At 27.6% G+C, this 14,327-nt stretch overlaps 1 protein-coding gene across 2 annotated transcripts; it reads left to right on the forward strand.

Moving 5' to 3' along the window:
* The first annotated feature begins 1,589 nt into the window (after window positions 1-1,589).
* Window positions 1,590-13,894, forward strand: LOC145182722 (delta(14)-sterol reductase TM7SF2-like). Of its 2 annotated transcripts, XM_090074528.1 has the most exons (10): window positions 1,590-1,878; window positions 2,104-2,919; window positions 3,118-3,175; window positions 3,323-3,505; window positions 5,172-5,275; window positions 9,529-9,648; window positions 10,002-10,170; window positions 12,100-12,180; window positions 13,219-13,341; window positions 13,464-13,894. In XM_090074528.1, the coding sequence occupies exons 1-10, from the start codon at window positions 1,696-1,698 to the stop codon at window positions 13,622-13,624; spliced, it is 1,998 nt and encodes a 665-aa protein (XP_089930654.1). In that variant the 5' UTR covers window positions 1,590-1,695; the 3' UTR covers window positions 13,625-13,894. The 2 variants fall into 2 exon arrangements, with proteins under 2 accessions (XP_089930654.1, XP_089930655.1); XM_090074529.1 differs by lacking the exon at window positions 12,100-12,180.
* Window positions 13,895-14,327: the final 433 nt, after the last annotated feature.

Genomic DNA, 14,327 nt, shown 5'->3' on the forward strand with positions numbered 1-14,327 from the left:
GAGAATTAAATTTCGAGTAACAAAAAGAATTTTTAATAAATGGTAGCAAATTACCGTTTACTAAAAACTATTGAAACAAAGAGGCCGTATATAAAAATGGTCAGATTAGTGCCATATACAGTAATGGCAAATGTTCAGTTTTTTTTAATAAATTTATTTAGTTGTGTGCACTTAACGTTTTAAAGACAATTTCCTTTTTTAAAGAAACAGGTATCAAGGGGATACCAAAAAATTAATAACTCATGTATAATTTACGTTCGCTTTATATTAATCTTATTAATTAAAGTTCATGTTATAAAAAATATAACAAGAATTTAGCTTTACTTTTTCGTCAATTTAAAGCATGACGAAGTGTTATTATTCTGTGTCAGTAACCAGAAACATATTGTTTTGAACTTATTAATGTCGAGGAAAATGGTTCTGGCTTACACTGATATGACCTATGTCAGTTGTAAATTACTAAAATAATGTTAAATAATTGGTAGATTATTTTACCTCCACATACTTTTTATTTTAATTTTACAGATGGTTTAGTTTTCTCAATTTAAAGGATTTTTTCTAAAAGGGCATAGTTAAGGTTTCGCAACTTTAAATTGTGGAATACATCCACTACAAATTAAATAACAGACCAACCATAACCCGTATTACGGGTTGCTTTTTGCTAGTTTAAATAGATATCCCTCTTGTGATTTTAAACTTTTTCAAAAGCCTTCATGTAGATGGTTTTCTTTGATGTAAATAATAAGGTATATGAATCTACATTCGTATTTTTGATGTGTTAGAGACTTACTATCGCTACTAAACTTCCAACAATTAACCAATTGCTTTCAAGTTCAAGCTTTTTTATTTGCAAAGGGGCTTATATGATGAAAGAATATCTTTCTTAAATTAGCAACTTTATTTTATGAAATGTTCTTTTTAAAATATTTTCGTATGATAATTTGTGATAACCATAATGTACACTGAATTTGGTTATTTGGTTTGAAATTTTTCAGGAGCGTATTGTTGTAACTTTATGCTTCATTATTTGTTGATATAAGCACATCATGAGCAAGTCGAAAAAAATGATTATCAGTGTTGTTGTTTAATGCTGACAAATTTTCAATATTTCGGACAAATTTTCAATATTTCGGACTAGATTTAGTTTTATAAAACTACCCAGCAATGAAACTGTTTTCCAATTAAGTTCCTCTCAAGAAAAAAAACTGCAAGGTGCTTTCATGAGAGGAATTTGTTTCATAGGCATTGTTTCATTCTCGCTTGTTATTTTTAGCGTGCGATAATTAGCGAAAATGAGATGGGTTTCGTGCAGAAAACAAAATGTTAGGTCATGTCAAACTTTTAAAAAAAGCTATATCAGGGAGAACAGTAAGCTTTAAAACTCAAATGCGACCTTACGGTTTCTTTTCGCAAAGTTTTATTTTTCTATTTAAAGATAATGTTAACTATAATTTATCTTTATTCGTATATATGACAATTTATATGTAAGCCATATAATTTTAACTAACTTTCTTTCTTTATTAAGTTATTTCAATTAACCCCCTGTGTTGTAACTTTGGTGGTTTAAACAACCAATCAAAGATAAAAGCGCGCATATTTAACCGTCATCAAAGACAAAGGGTTCATGAATGAAATTTTACAACTAAAATACCACTGAGATAGGTTTTCTTAATTAATTTGTTAAAAATTAACAGTATGCCGTCAGCAAAATATAAAGATGGAGATGTTATATATGCCAAATGGCCTGGAAGTGATCTTTATTACAAGGCATTAGTTACGAATTTTAATCCAGTTGAAAACCAATATCGCGTAAAGTTTATAAATGCAGAAAGCGAAGCTGATGAAAACATTTTTGATATTCCAACTAAATATTGTTTAGTACGTATTGTGTTTCTCTTAATTGGTATAATTATTGTTATGTTATTGTTTCCTGAAATATCTTTATAGCCCCAATTTACATAGTGATTTGTATAATAGACTCAAAGTGATTTAAAGAAAGGTTTTTATGTAATATCAGTGAAAATAATTAACTAATGAGTTTCTTCTATTTTATTTTTGAATTCTTTATAATTTTTTTATAAATGGATTAATTCATTTTCATAGAGTGAAAATTATATTCTACCAAAGTCACCTTCAAGGCGAAAGTCAACAAGTCCTAGTCGTCAAAGAAGAAGGTCAAAATCACCAGCTAGGTCCCCTTCAAGAAAAAAAGATGATAGTTTTTCAGACCAATCTCCCAAAAGAGAAAAAAAGGTTTCTGTACCAAGGTCTCGATCTCCAACTCGTTCTGTCTTGCGTTCAAAGATCATAGAATCTAGTAAAATTGCTACTGTTCAAGTTGAAAAAGTTTATAATGATGAAGTGTATTCAGATATAAGCAATAAAATTAATGCAGTCAATCCAACAATTACAGTCCCAGATCTAAAAGCTGCTAATTCCTCTAATTTGTTTGGACTTGCAGAAAGTAATGGTAGGGACACTCGATCTACAAAAAAAACACAGCATACTTTTAAGGAGGATAAACTATCATTGCAATCTAATTTCACAGATGAAATGATAGTTACTAGAAGAATAACTAGATCTTTATCTAGTCAACAAGCTGAAGAAGTGGATTTTCCTAAGCAAATCAAGGCAACAGAAACATGTCTTGAATCAAAAACTCTTTTAAATTCAGTCCAGTGTTTCTTAAAAAGTTTTGTGTCATTAGCTGGATGTTTATTTTTACTATTTTTCCCTATTGCATTGCTCTTTTTGTTATCTTTAAGTTGTAAAGAGCAAGCAAGGTGTGGTCTAGCAAATATACTAAGCTTGAAGCTGGAGAAGATTATTGTTAATACATTTATAAATTGGAAGTCAATTACATATGTGTTTGGATGGTTTTTACTTCAAGCTCTATTTTTATCACTGCCAGTTGGAAAGGTAAAATCATAATTCTTGTGAATAAAATTCTGCTGTCAGCACACACATATTAAGAGTTGTTTCTTTGATGACCAATTCTTTTTAGTTTTATCAGTTTGTTAATAAGCTACAAGTGAAAGATCATTTAGTTAGGATGATGTTTAGTTCTTAGCTATTTTCAAATTATCTTATTTATCAAATTGTCTTTTTCATTTTAAGCTTGCATTTGGACCTCCAGTAAGTCAAGGAAAAAACAGGGTCATATACAGATTAAATGGTAAGCTCAAAAAAGAATATGATTTTTTAAAAATTTCTCTGGTTTGTCTATGTATAAACAAACAAAAGTCTTAATTTTACTTTAAGCGATGTTTAAAGGCTAAGCTTATGGCATTGTGTTTTTATCTGTATTACTTTTTTTTTGCAGGTTTATGGGCGTTAATGGCATGCAGTAGTTTATTCTTTAGTCTTTTTCTTTGGGGTAAATGGCCCTCAAAACTTATCACCGTTAACTACTTGGCAACAATCTCCTCAACTTTTCTATTTTCATTATTCATGGGTTTTTTAATCTTCTGTCATACTTTTTTTGGCGTAAAATCTCAACCATCAGGTAATTTTTTAAAAAACTTTTAAGATTTTTCTGTGTTTCTCATAGGTTGATCAGTTAAGATCAAGTTGAAGTAGGGTAGAAGATTTATTTTTTATGGTATTTCTATTGTTAGAAACTTTGAGCACTTATAACTTTTGAGTCATATGCTCTTTTCAAATGACACTTGCATTAAAATGTGCGGAAATGAAAATATACACATTACTATCCAATTTTCATTGCACCTTGATGGTCTTACTAAAAAACAAAGTTACTAACCTATCAATTTTTTGTGGTATTTAAAAAATAACTTATAAAATTCTTACCAGAAACGATGTGATAAATTTAAAAAACATTACTGTTGATTTGTGTTTATTTTGTTATAGCTTATAGCAATGGAAGAAATTCTAATTTAGTTTCTCAAAATATTCACAGTTTCCTTAAAAAACATAATAAAAAAGTAAATATTATTGAATATTAGCTGGTCTTCCACCTCCTTTTTAGTAGGATGTTAAAATGTCTTTGATTTTGTTTCTTTTGTTTTTTATCATCTTTATTTGTTAAATCTGCTCTTGTATTATTATTTTTTTTTTCTCCTTTTTATTTTTCTTTTCTTCATCCTCTTTTTCATACATTTCCAAATATTTGTCACTCAATAAGATTCCTTAACTAATTTTGTTGTGTTGCCTTTTTGTTTGTGCTTAATTTGTTCTGGAAATTTAATCACATCCTGAATTGAAGTTGAAAGGGTTTAAGTTGATGGTGAAAAAGTTGAAGAAACTGGAATTTCCATTTCAATATGAAATGCTGATGAAAGTATATAGAGCTGTCGCTTTATAACTATAGAAGTTAAAACATAGTCACCAGTAATTTAAGCCAAAAGATTATGCAATGGCTCTATATAATCCTGTATTTTAGAGATGTAATGAAGAATAGTTGTTGCCATATCAAATGGTACCCCCAAAGGATTCTACTTAAAAAATTGGTGCAAGAAATATTTAATCAATAGAAAAATCATTTCATTTATACTGAGACCTATACTATTACCTATAATATATTCCCATTAAGGAATCAAAACTGTTAAAAATGATTTTGTTTTCTCAAAAATTAATCACCATCTTATAAACTGATGTTCCTAAAGTGTTGAAAAATCTAATAGCCTTGAATCATCCTAAATTTTCTTTTTTAGAAAAAGAAAATTTGAATCATTTAATTTTAATTATAGTTAAATCCTAAATCATAAATTTTTATTCAGAATGGTTATATAGGCATTTCTAAATGTTGTGCAAGCTAATCAGAAGATGTCAAGTACTCTAAAGCATATTTTATAAAAACGTAAATACAGTAAAAAAATAAAATAAAGCAAATTTCTGCAAAAAACGAATCTTTTACCCTAGTTATTTTTCAAAACATTTTTTGATAAAGTGATTTTATATGAATAAAAAAAAGTCTTTATAAAATTTAACCATAATAGTATTGAATGTAATTTAAAATAATAGCATTAATAAGCTTTTCCATTACCTGTAAACATAAAATAGCAGAATACATCTTATAAACTTTTTTACCAGTCATAAAAAGTTTTCTGGCAATTATTTTATGCCCTCCATTTGTTTTAAGTTTTTTTATACTGGAAATGTGGTGAAATAGAAAGTGCTTTTGTCTTGAATTTGTTCTACTTTTTTCTCTGCAGGTGGCATTATCAAAGACTTTATGTTTGGTCAAGTTGTTTCACCATCCTTTTTAGGCAGATATGATCTGAAGGCTTTCATCTTTAAAGCTGGGTTGATTAGCTGGGTAATTTATAAATATTTTAAATATTACTAATCACAGTTTGCTCTAAAAATAAATTTTCATTTCTTTATTTGCTATTCTTTTTTTAAAAAAAGTAATTCAATAAGCTTTACTGGTATATTTTATACAAAGAGGATGTACCTTAAAAAGAAATGAAGCAAACAATAGGTTATTTTAAGCATTATTTGGCAATTGTCTTGGTAAATCCAGTATATATTTTCAAAAAATTAAATGATGATAAATTGGAAAAAAGAGGAAAGCTGAAAGAAAATAATTCAATAAGTGAGCATGGGGTGTTTATTCAATAAAAAATGTCTTATCTACTGCTCTGTGATGTTTAAAACCATTATTATTTCAGAAGATTATTTAGCTTCGATTAATATATTTTGCAACTAAAAAAATGTGTTGTATATAATAGTTGATGAACTTGACAACTATTTGATTGTTATATGCACAAAATTCAGTTATCACAAAAGTAATTCTGGTAATTTTCTCTGATAATAGGCCTATTATTTCAAGAATAAATAGATTTTATATTTTCTTAAAGTTACTTTTTTAAGATTAATGGCTGATTTTTTAACATTTTTTACTTGTATAATGAAATGAATCTAATATATAAAGCCTAAAGGTTGTATGTGGGTGTTTTCTTTATACAAATTGACAGTTTTGATCCAATTTTTAACAAATTTTGCACATGGGTCTAATTTTTCCCAGGGAAGGTTTTAGGCCAGGTTTGGAGCAACCGGGACTCCATATTCAGGGTGCTTATGGTTGGAACCAAGTTCCAGCCCCATCTGACCAGTCCTTTCCTTTCCCCTGGTGAGGAGGTGACTATGGAGCTAATAATTTTATGAGTTTTCAACCAGTGAAAACCAGAAAATTGTAAGTATGTTAGCATTTTTTATGACCACTCTTTAAGGGATGTTTTTTGAAAAGTATACCGTATAAATGAACAAGCAAATTTATAAAGACAGGTTTTTGTTTGGAGAAAAGATTATTGTGATTTATCATTGTGTTTGTTGCAGTGTTTGTTGCAAAAAAGCTACATTAACACAATGTTGTTTAGTTTCCAAAAACACAACAACATAGCTACAATTGCATTTTTGTTTAATATAGTAAAGTTTTTTTATCTAATAGCTGGAAAATCTGGCACATAGTATATTTATAAAGTTCTATTGATACTTTCGTGGTTGAACAAAATGATAGGAAGTTATATGGAGCAAGAGAATATATTGATTCAGTTTATCAAAATTAATATTTATGATTAGTAAGCAATTAAACTAAAAAAATTATTTCTAAATATAGTGTATTACTTTTTTGTGCTTGCTTTTTAGAGATTTGGTTTTAAAAAATCTTGATAAACGTATTTTTGGCTTTTATATTCTACTATCAAATGTTTGACTATTAAATAGTCTAAAAGCTTCACTCAGTATTTTATTTTCTGTATGCATTTTTTCAAAATGTAAAGCTATCAGTATTTTGAGAGTATTTTTCAGAACTACCAGAGTTTTTCAACAAAATTGTTATTAAACTTTTGTTTGTTTGTTTTATTGTTGTGTAAAACTTAATACAAAACAACACAATACATTTTTATTTTCATACAAACTTGTTTTACAATTTTTATTTAGTTCTGGAGAAGTTTCTGTGTTTTCTTCATTTTCCTCGTTTTCCTTCATTACAATATCTATCATCTGATTGAATTTCCACTTTCTGAGATGAATTTTTCCACAGTTTTGAATAGTGATAATTTTTGCATCAGAAGCTATTAAGAAAAGAATGACAAGTATTTCAATTAGTTACATTGTGAAATTGAATAAAATGTTTATGTTAAGCTACAATTACTGAGTTTGATTTAGTATTAATGTTGTCAAAAAATACCTGTAATTTTTTAAAAAAAAAACCATCAAAAAATTTCCAATTTATTTAATTTTTGTTTTGCCATTTTTAAAATGTAATACCAGTCAGTTTGAAGCAATCTTTCTTGATGACCTGTTGAAAAAGGTCTGACTGATAAGATTGAGAACATTTTTTTTAAAAACTACATTAGGAAGGTTTGATAAAGTTTTGATCAACTTTACATATCCCTTGAGTAATCTATTAATCATGAAAATGAAATAAAGGAATTACTTCAAATTTATATTTTATGTTTTCCAATATGTGAATCCTCAAAAATGAATGAATCGTTTATATTTTTTCTCATATTTTTTCATTTGTATACTTTTTACTAAAAATTAGCATGTGTATTTGGGCACCACTGTAGCAGCTGTGATTTCATTGGAGTTGTACTGTCTTTAACACTATTTTTCCATTAAACTTTACAATCACTAGTAATCATCACAAAATAATGAGTATTTAAGAACTTTTCAATTTATTGAATTTTACCCTAATATTCAAAACCAATTTTTCCTTCTTTAAACAGTATTTAAAGAAGGAAAAATTGGTTTTGAATATTAGGGTAAGATTTAATAAAAAATAATTAGAATAATAAATAATAATGCCACTAAATATTCCTAAAATTGTTTATTAATTCATGTGAAAATGGCACATCATAAAGGAATGTGAAACTAAATGTCAAGATGCAGTTATAGTAGAATATGAAGCTAGTTGTGATCTTCATCCAAGTGTAATTAAGCTGTTAAAGGGTCAATAACCAGTCTCAAAGATAATTTTTGATTTTGTGATTTTTTTTTTTTTTTGAATCATAAAGGTTTTAATGAGATAAGTAAATTTAAGGAATTAAGTTCATGATTGCTAAAGGAAAAATATTTAGCATGATATTGGATGAGTATTTTGCACTAAGAGGTTGACAATTTATTGGATATAACTCACACAATGGAAAAGATAAGCAAATATTTAATGCAGGCTTAGTTTTTAGATTTAGTCTAGTTGAAAAAATGTTAACGCAAAAATATATGAATCATTTATGTTTATTTGGTTTCCAAAGAGATTTAGTTGGATCAAACCCAAGGTGGGTCAGCTAAACAAAAAATTTAAGATAACTTTGATTGTTAATGAACAGTTTTGTAAAAGCCATGCAATATAATTGGCAATTTGTGATACCCCTGTTCAAAAAGTTCTCTGATTCACATCTTCAATCAATTTTGAAGGAATTAGTGATTTGGAAATATTGCATGAAGAAAATGATATTAATTTCCATTAAGTTTATTCGGAATCCAATGGTTTGCAATCACATTTTAATCAAATTTCATTAAGGAATTCAACTCGGAAATTGAATTATATCATGACTTCAAATACAGAACTATTACATCCTGACTTTAAACATGGAACTCAATTCCTATAATGATCGCTCCCCTCATTAAAACTAATTGTTCTCTTTTTGAAACCTTTTGCAAGCTCAATTCATTTCATATGATAAATCAATTGGGTATCCAAGTTTTACAAATGTTTCAAAGTGTTTTAGCTCCTCTAAAACTTGCATCAGAAATATTAAGTTATGATGATTCAATTCTCTTAACAGCAGAAACAGTAATTGAATTTATGTTGAGTTAGCTTTTGGACTTAGACAGTTCTATTAGTTATAAGTTACATGAAAATATGAAGAAAATAACTCATGAGGTTATAAATAACTTGAAGGATAAGCAAATATGTTTGGCGCCAAACTAGAAAGACATCTATTTGGTGATCATGTAAATGAAGGATTGTAATCAAGATTCAAGTCAATTACAAATATGAATGTGTCTCTTCAAGTTGAGTTACACAAAGTATTTTAAAAAAACACTCATCTAATTTAACAGCAGATGAAACTGCAGTATGATTTATATAAAAGACTGGAAAAAAGATTGATAATTTGCACAATTTATGTAATGCTTTTCTAACCATTAAACCTAAGTTGACAGTTGTTGAGCAAGTTTTTTTCTACTTGCACCAACCATCTAATAAGTCAATAAACTTTCTGGTTTTCCTTAAATTGTTTTACAAAAAAAAAAAGTGTAAATATTGAACATGTTAAAATTAAGAATAGAATAAGTAAAAAGTAGTTATTAAATTTTAAAAAAAAATATTTAAAAATGTTGTTAACAGATATTTTTGTAAAAATATAAATGAAAAATGGTTGTTATTGAAAACAACTGTTTTTTAGAAACTCTTATCTTTTAGAATATTTCTTTCACAATATTTAGTTTCTTCAAAACCTGCTGCTGCGTATTTGCAGAAGGCAAGTCTGAATGTGTCTGATTATTTCTTGAGTTTGTTTTCTTTATAGGTTTGAAATTTATTAAGTATTTTACTGTTTTTAGGCTATCATTGATTTTTGGTATTTTGCAAAACAGTGGGAAAGCAAAAGGCTATCTAACACTTCTTTATTGATGGTTTTGACAATGCAGCTTGTTTATGTGCTTGATGCTATGATATTTGAAGTATTATAATGTTGCTGTTTAATAACTATCTATATACTAGAGTAGAGTACTTCAAGATCTTTAGTTTTATATTTTCTAATGTAAAGAAATAAAGAAAAATTAAACTAACCTTTTATGTCAGTTTCAGATATTATTATTATTTTTTATCTTGACTTTAAATAGGCAGTGGTTGTATGTTGCAAATAGTTTTTTGATCATTTTAATGAAGTTTATATATTAAAATATGTTTTTCTTTTTTGAATAGTTATTATGCAACCTTTTGAAGTTCTCTAAAATAAACCTCAATCGTTTCAAATTTATATAAAGCCTTTTAACAAAACTGATGTAATTTTTACTTTTTTTTTTAATTCCAGGAATCATTTTATTACAGCGCATCTTTAAGTCAAGAAAAATGTGGCTTGTTAGATTCTGTATTGTTCTTTGTCATTTACCCATTTTTTAACTCAACTCAGTTGCGGTATCTATCATTATTCCCAATTTCATTGTCCTGGTATTGCTATATACCAATTGTGGTTGTATTTGGTATGTTATTTTTATGTTTTGTTGAAATTTCTTTAAGTTACAACTTGATGCTTGAGTGAAACTAACAGTTTCGTGACTTTTTTTGTCTCAATTTTAAAAAAAGAAAAGTTTTGGTATTTTATATGTAGTAAAAATTAAAAACTAAAAAGATTCAGATAATAAAAAATAATAATAATATTTTTCAAATTTTTTAAACTTATTTTAGTAATACATTTTTACATAATACAATATATCTGCAGTTTCTATTTTTTGTTGTATCTTTTTATTGTTAATGAGTTCATATATTTAAAAAGTCTTTCAACTACAGTACAATAGGTGCACCTATGTTGAAGGTGTATGAGATCAGAAAAAAGTAACCATCCAAACAAGGAAATAAACATTTGCTGCATTATGTCAGAATGTTAAAATGTCAGAATGAAAATTTGTATGCCTAGTGTGGTCAAATATCAGTATGGAAAAATGACATAGTGAAAAATGAAAAAATTTAGTAAGTACTACCACTACCATTCATTCTGATTTTATTAAAATTCGGAATGGATGGTGGTGGTGGGACTAATTTTGCCTGAACATAGTAATTTAAGTGATTAAATCAAAAGAAGTCCTACTGTCATCCATGATAGTTTAATTCTCTGGACTCTGAGCTGAGATAGTCTATACTTGCAATAGATGATCAAGAAGCTTTGTGAGAATGTTGAAGCTTATTTATAAGTCACCATTTTTCATTTGGATTTCTTTGTCTGTGAAGACCTGAAACTAGTCAGAATATTGTTGGCATCCTAAATCATTTTGTTAAATATTTGTGTGCTTTGTGTAAGGGACGTCAATGATTCTATACAACATTTACACTCTTGGCAAGATAAAGTATTAAATGAAAGCACAGAAAAACTCAGAATTAGGGCTAAGCAAACCTAAAAAGCAGTCATTAAGTATAACAGTGTATGTGTGAATTATTATTTCAAGACAGCTTATTTGTGGTGAAATATATTTCTGGTTTGAAAAAGTTTAAAAGTAACTTTATAGCATATTTGTCAAGTACTATTACACCAGTTCAAACTCAATTTTCTTGCTTGGATTTTGGATTAAAACCTTTGAAATTGTATCTTTGTATTGTAATTGGGCAATATCCCCCTGGGACACTTGATAGGCTTTTTTTTTATCTAATCTACCTTTAACTTAGGTATCTAATCTACCTTTAACTTAGGTATCTAATCTACCTTTAACTTAGGTATCTAATCTACCTTTAACTTAGGTATCTAATCTACCTTTAACTTAGGTATCTAATCTACCTTTAACTTAGGTATCTAATCTACCTTTAACTTAGGTATCTAATCTACCTTTAACTTAGGTATCTAATCTACCTTTAACTTAGGTATCTAATCTACCTTTAACTTAGGTATCTAATCTACCTTTAACTTAGGTATCTAATCTACCTTTAACTTAGGTATCTAATCTACCTTTAACTTAGGTATCTAATCTACCTTTAACTTAGGTATCTAATCTACCTTTAACTTAGGTATCTAATCTACCTTTAACTTAGGTATCTAATCTACCTTTAACTTAGGTATCTAATCTACCTTTAACTTAGGTATCTAATCTACCTTTAACTTAGGTATCTAATCTACCTTTAACTTAGGTATCTAATCTACCTTTAACTTAGGTATCTAATCTACCTTTAACTTAGGTATCTAATCTACCTTTAACTTAGGTATATTAGCTGTTTAAAAAATTTCTTAAATATAATTTGTATATATAAAAATCAAATGAACAGATTAACAACAATCTTCTTTTAAAATTTTGAAATTTTAGTCCATGCTCTTTCAAAATAATAAATAATCATTCAATGTTTGTTTTTTTTTAATCCTTTTTTCTTTAACCTGCAGATTTTTTTGCATAGTTTTAGTTTCACATAAGTGTATTTGTTTTTATTAGCTTTTGGTTATTACATATATCGTATTTCTAACCTTCAAAAGTTTCATTTTTACAAAGACCCACAAAGTGCAAAGATTTCAGGTAATTTTGATATTAGGTTCATTTTGTGTAGGCTTGCTGACAAGTTTATCAATATTGGTCTAATGTCAATAATTATGCTTTTGAAAGCAAAATGATGTTTCTCTGTTCTTCTTCAGTTGGTTATTTGTTAAACATTTTTCTCTTTTAAGTTTCAATCAATTGCTAAGTCATGATAAAACATTAACTTTGCTACATAAAGTTTGGTGTTATGAAAAATTCATTTTCTAATGTCACTATGTTAAAAAGCAGCATGAAAAAAGTTTGTTTCAAAAATTTTAACGGAATTTTAAAAAAATCAAAAAGTTCAGTTCTTTATGAAAACATTGTAAAGCACTTGGAAGATGTTTAAAGTTTGCCAGAGAACAAAATGCAGTTTCTGTTGAAGTAATTTGAAAAATATATTTCTTTCTGTAAAGTCTCCTACAATATGAGTAATTAACACAAAAAACTTTTGAGGAAAATTTCTGACTTCCTTAATAAAGTGGAACTTAATTGAAAATCTTTTTGTATCAATATAAATACTATCATTTCAAATGCATGTTGATCATTTAAAGCGCAAAAATATAGGTTTGTTAAAAGAAAATTTATTTTATAAACTGAATTCTTATTAGACTTTGATATTGTGACTTATTTATTTTGATATGGTGTAATTCTTGACATTTTCAAGACTTTAACATACAAACAGGGAAGAAATATCTCACTATATCGTATTACCATTATTTTACCCACAATATATCATAGCTTGTGTTAAGTTAAAAGATTTGAAACCTAAAAAAAACATCTTTATCAAAAACAGAAACTTATCAGTTTCTAATCTAAATCAATATTTTTAGAATTACTTCTTATTAATATTACATTTCTTTGTATTACAGTGTATTACTATTATATTAGACTTTTTAAGTTTGATGAGCAGAAATGTGTTTTTTCTACAACTATATTCAACTTAGATATCTTTCTACTCGTTGTTAATTTCCTTGTTTTTCACTTCAAGGAATCTTCTTCTTTGGTCATATATTTTTTAAAATGTATTTTGTTAAGGTATAAACTGTGTAAGTACAGGAGCTGCGGAAGATTTGTTGGCTGATGGATGGTGGGGTAGTATGCGTTATCCCAACTACTTGGGGGATTTTCTTGTGTGTATCGCTTTTTCAGCACCTTGTGGTGAGGTTTTTTTTATATCTACAAATCGTAGTCTTGTAAGAAAAATTACTTATATATATGTATACGTATTTATGTGTGTGTGTGTATATATATATATAGTAATTATTTTGGATATTATCCAGGTTTCAATCATTTCCTTCCTTGGGTGTGGCCGACCTGCTTGCTATTCATCTTTATTTATTCAGCGATAAAGGAAGACGCAAAAGGCTTGGCAAAGTACGGTTCTGCATGGAAACAGTACTGCGAACAGGTAAAGTATAGGGTATTTCCATACATCTGGTAAAAGAGTCGGCTCACATATGAAGTTGTTGAGGACTTGAAGATTTTGGCAACTGTAGTTAGCTTTTTTAACTGAGAAAAAGAAGTTTAACAAAGATATTTTAAATCATAGATTTTTGTTAGTTTTTAACTTGTAAAAATGTTTATGGGGTATGTTGAATTTTTATTGGTCATTATTTGCTTTCCAGTAAAGTGTCATAATTGGGTACGATTCTACATAGGATCTTAATGTACATTTTTATTGTTAGAAGATAACTATTTATGGATATTTTAACTACGTAGATTTCCGTTTTCAATATTTACGTGTTTCTCTTACTCTTGTTTAAGTGCCATGTAGTTCGTTGAACTAAAAACTTTTAGTTCAGACTAAAAGTGTGAATTTTTAATTTATAAAAAATTGTTTTTATAAATTACAAATTCACGGCTTAAAAAATCTTTTTTTGAAATTTAAACATCTATAATTTAAAAGGCGACAAAGTTTTCTGACTTTTTTAAAAGGAATATCTAAGTAAAGGTTTAGGAACATCAAATTTTCAGTGGTTTAGATCACAACATAGATCTAATAAACTTGAAATATTTTTCTAACTCAAAAAACAGAACATTTCTTGATAGTGTTTACAGTTTCCCACTTTTTTTTTTTTTTGCCCTCTTGCAAGATTGTACAAAGAAGGGGTTATTCAGATTGTCATGGAATCCATGTTAAAAGC

This window comes from Hydra viridissima, unplaced genomic scaffold (genome assembly GCF_058129835.1).
Source record: "Hydra viridissima isolate aposymbiotic clone 2 unplaced genomic scaffold, HvirCarnegie_v1 scaffold_17, whole genome shotgun sequence".
In the NCBI taxonomy this organism is placed as follows: Eukaryota; Metazoa; Cnidaria; class Hydrozoa; order Anthoathecata; family Hydridae; genus Hydra; species Hydra viridissima.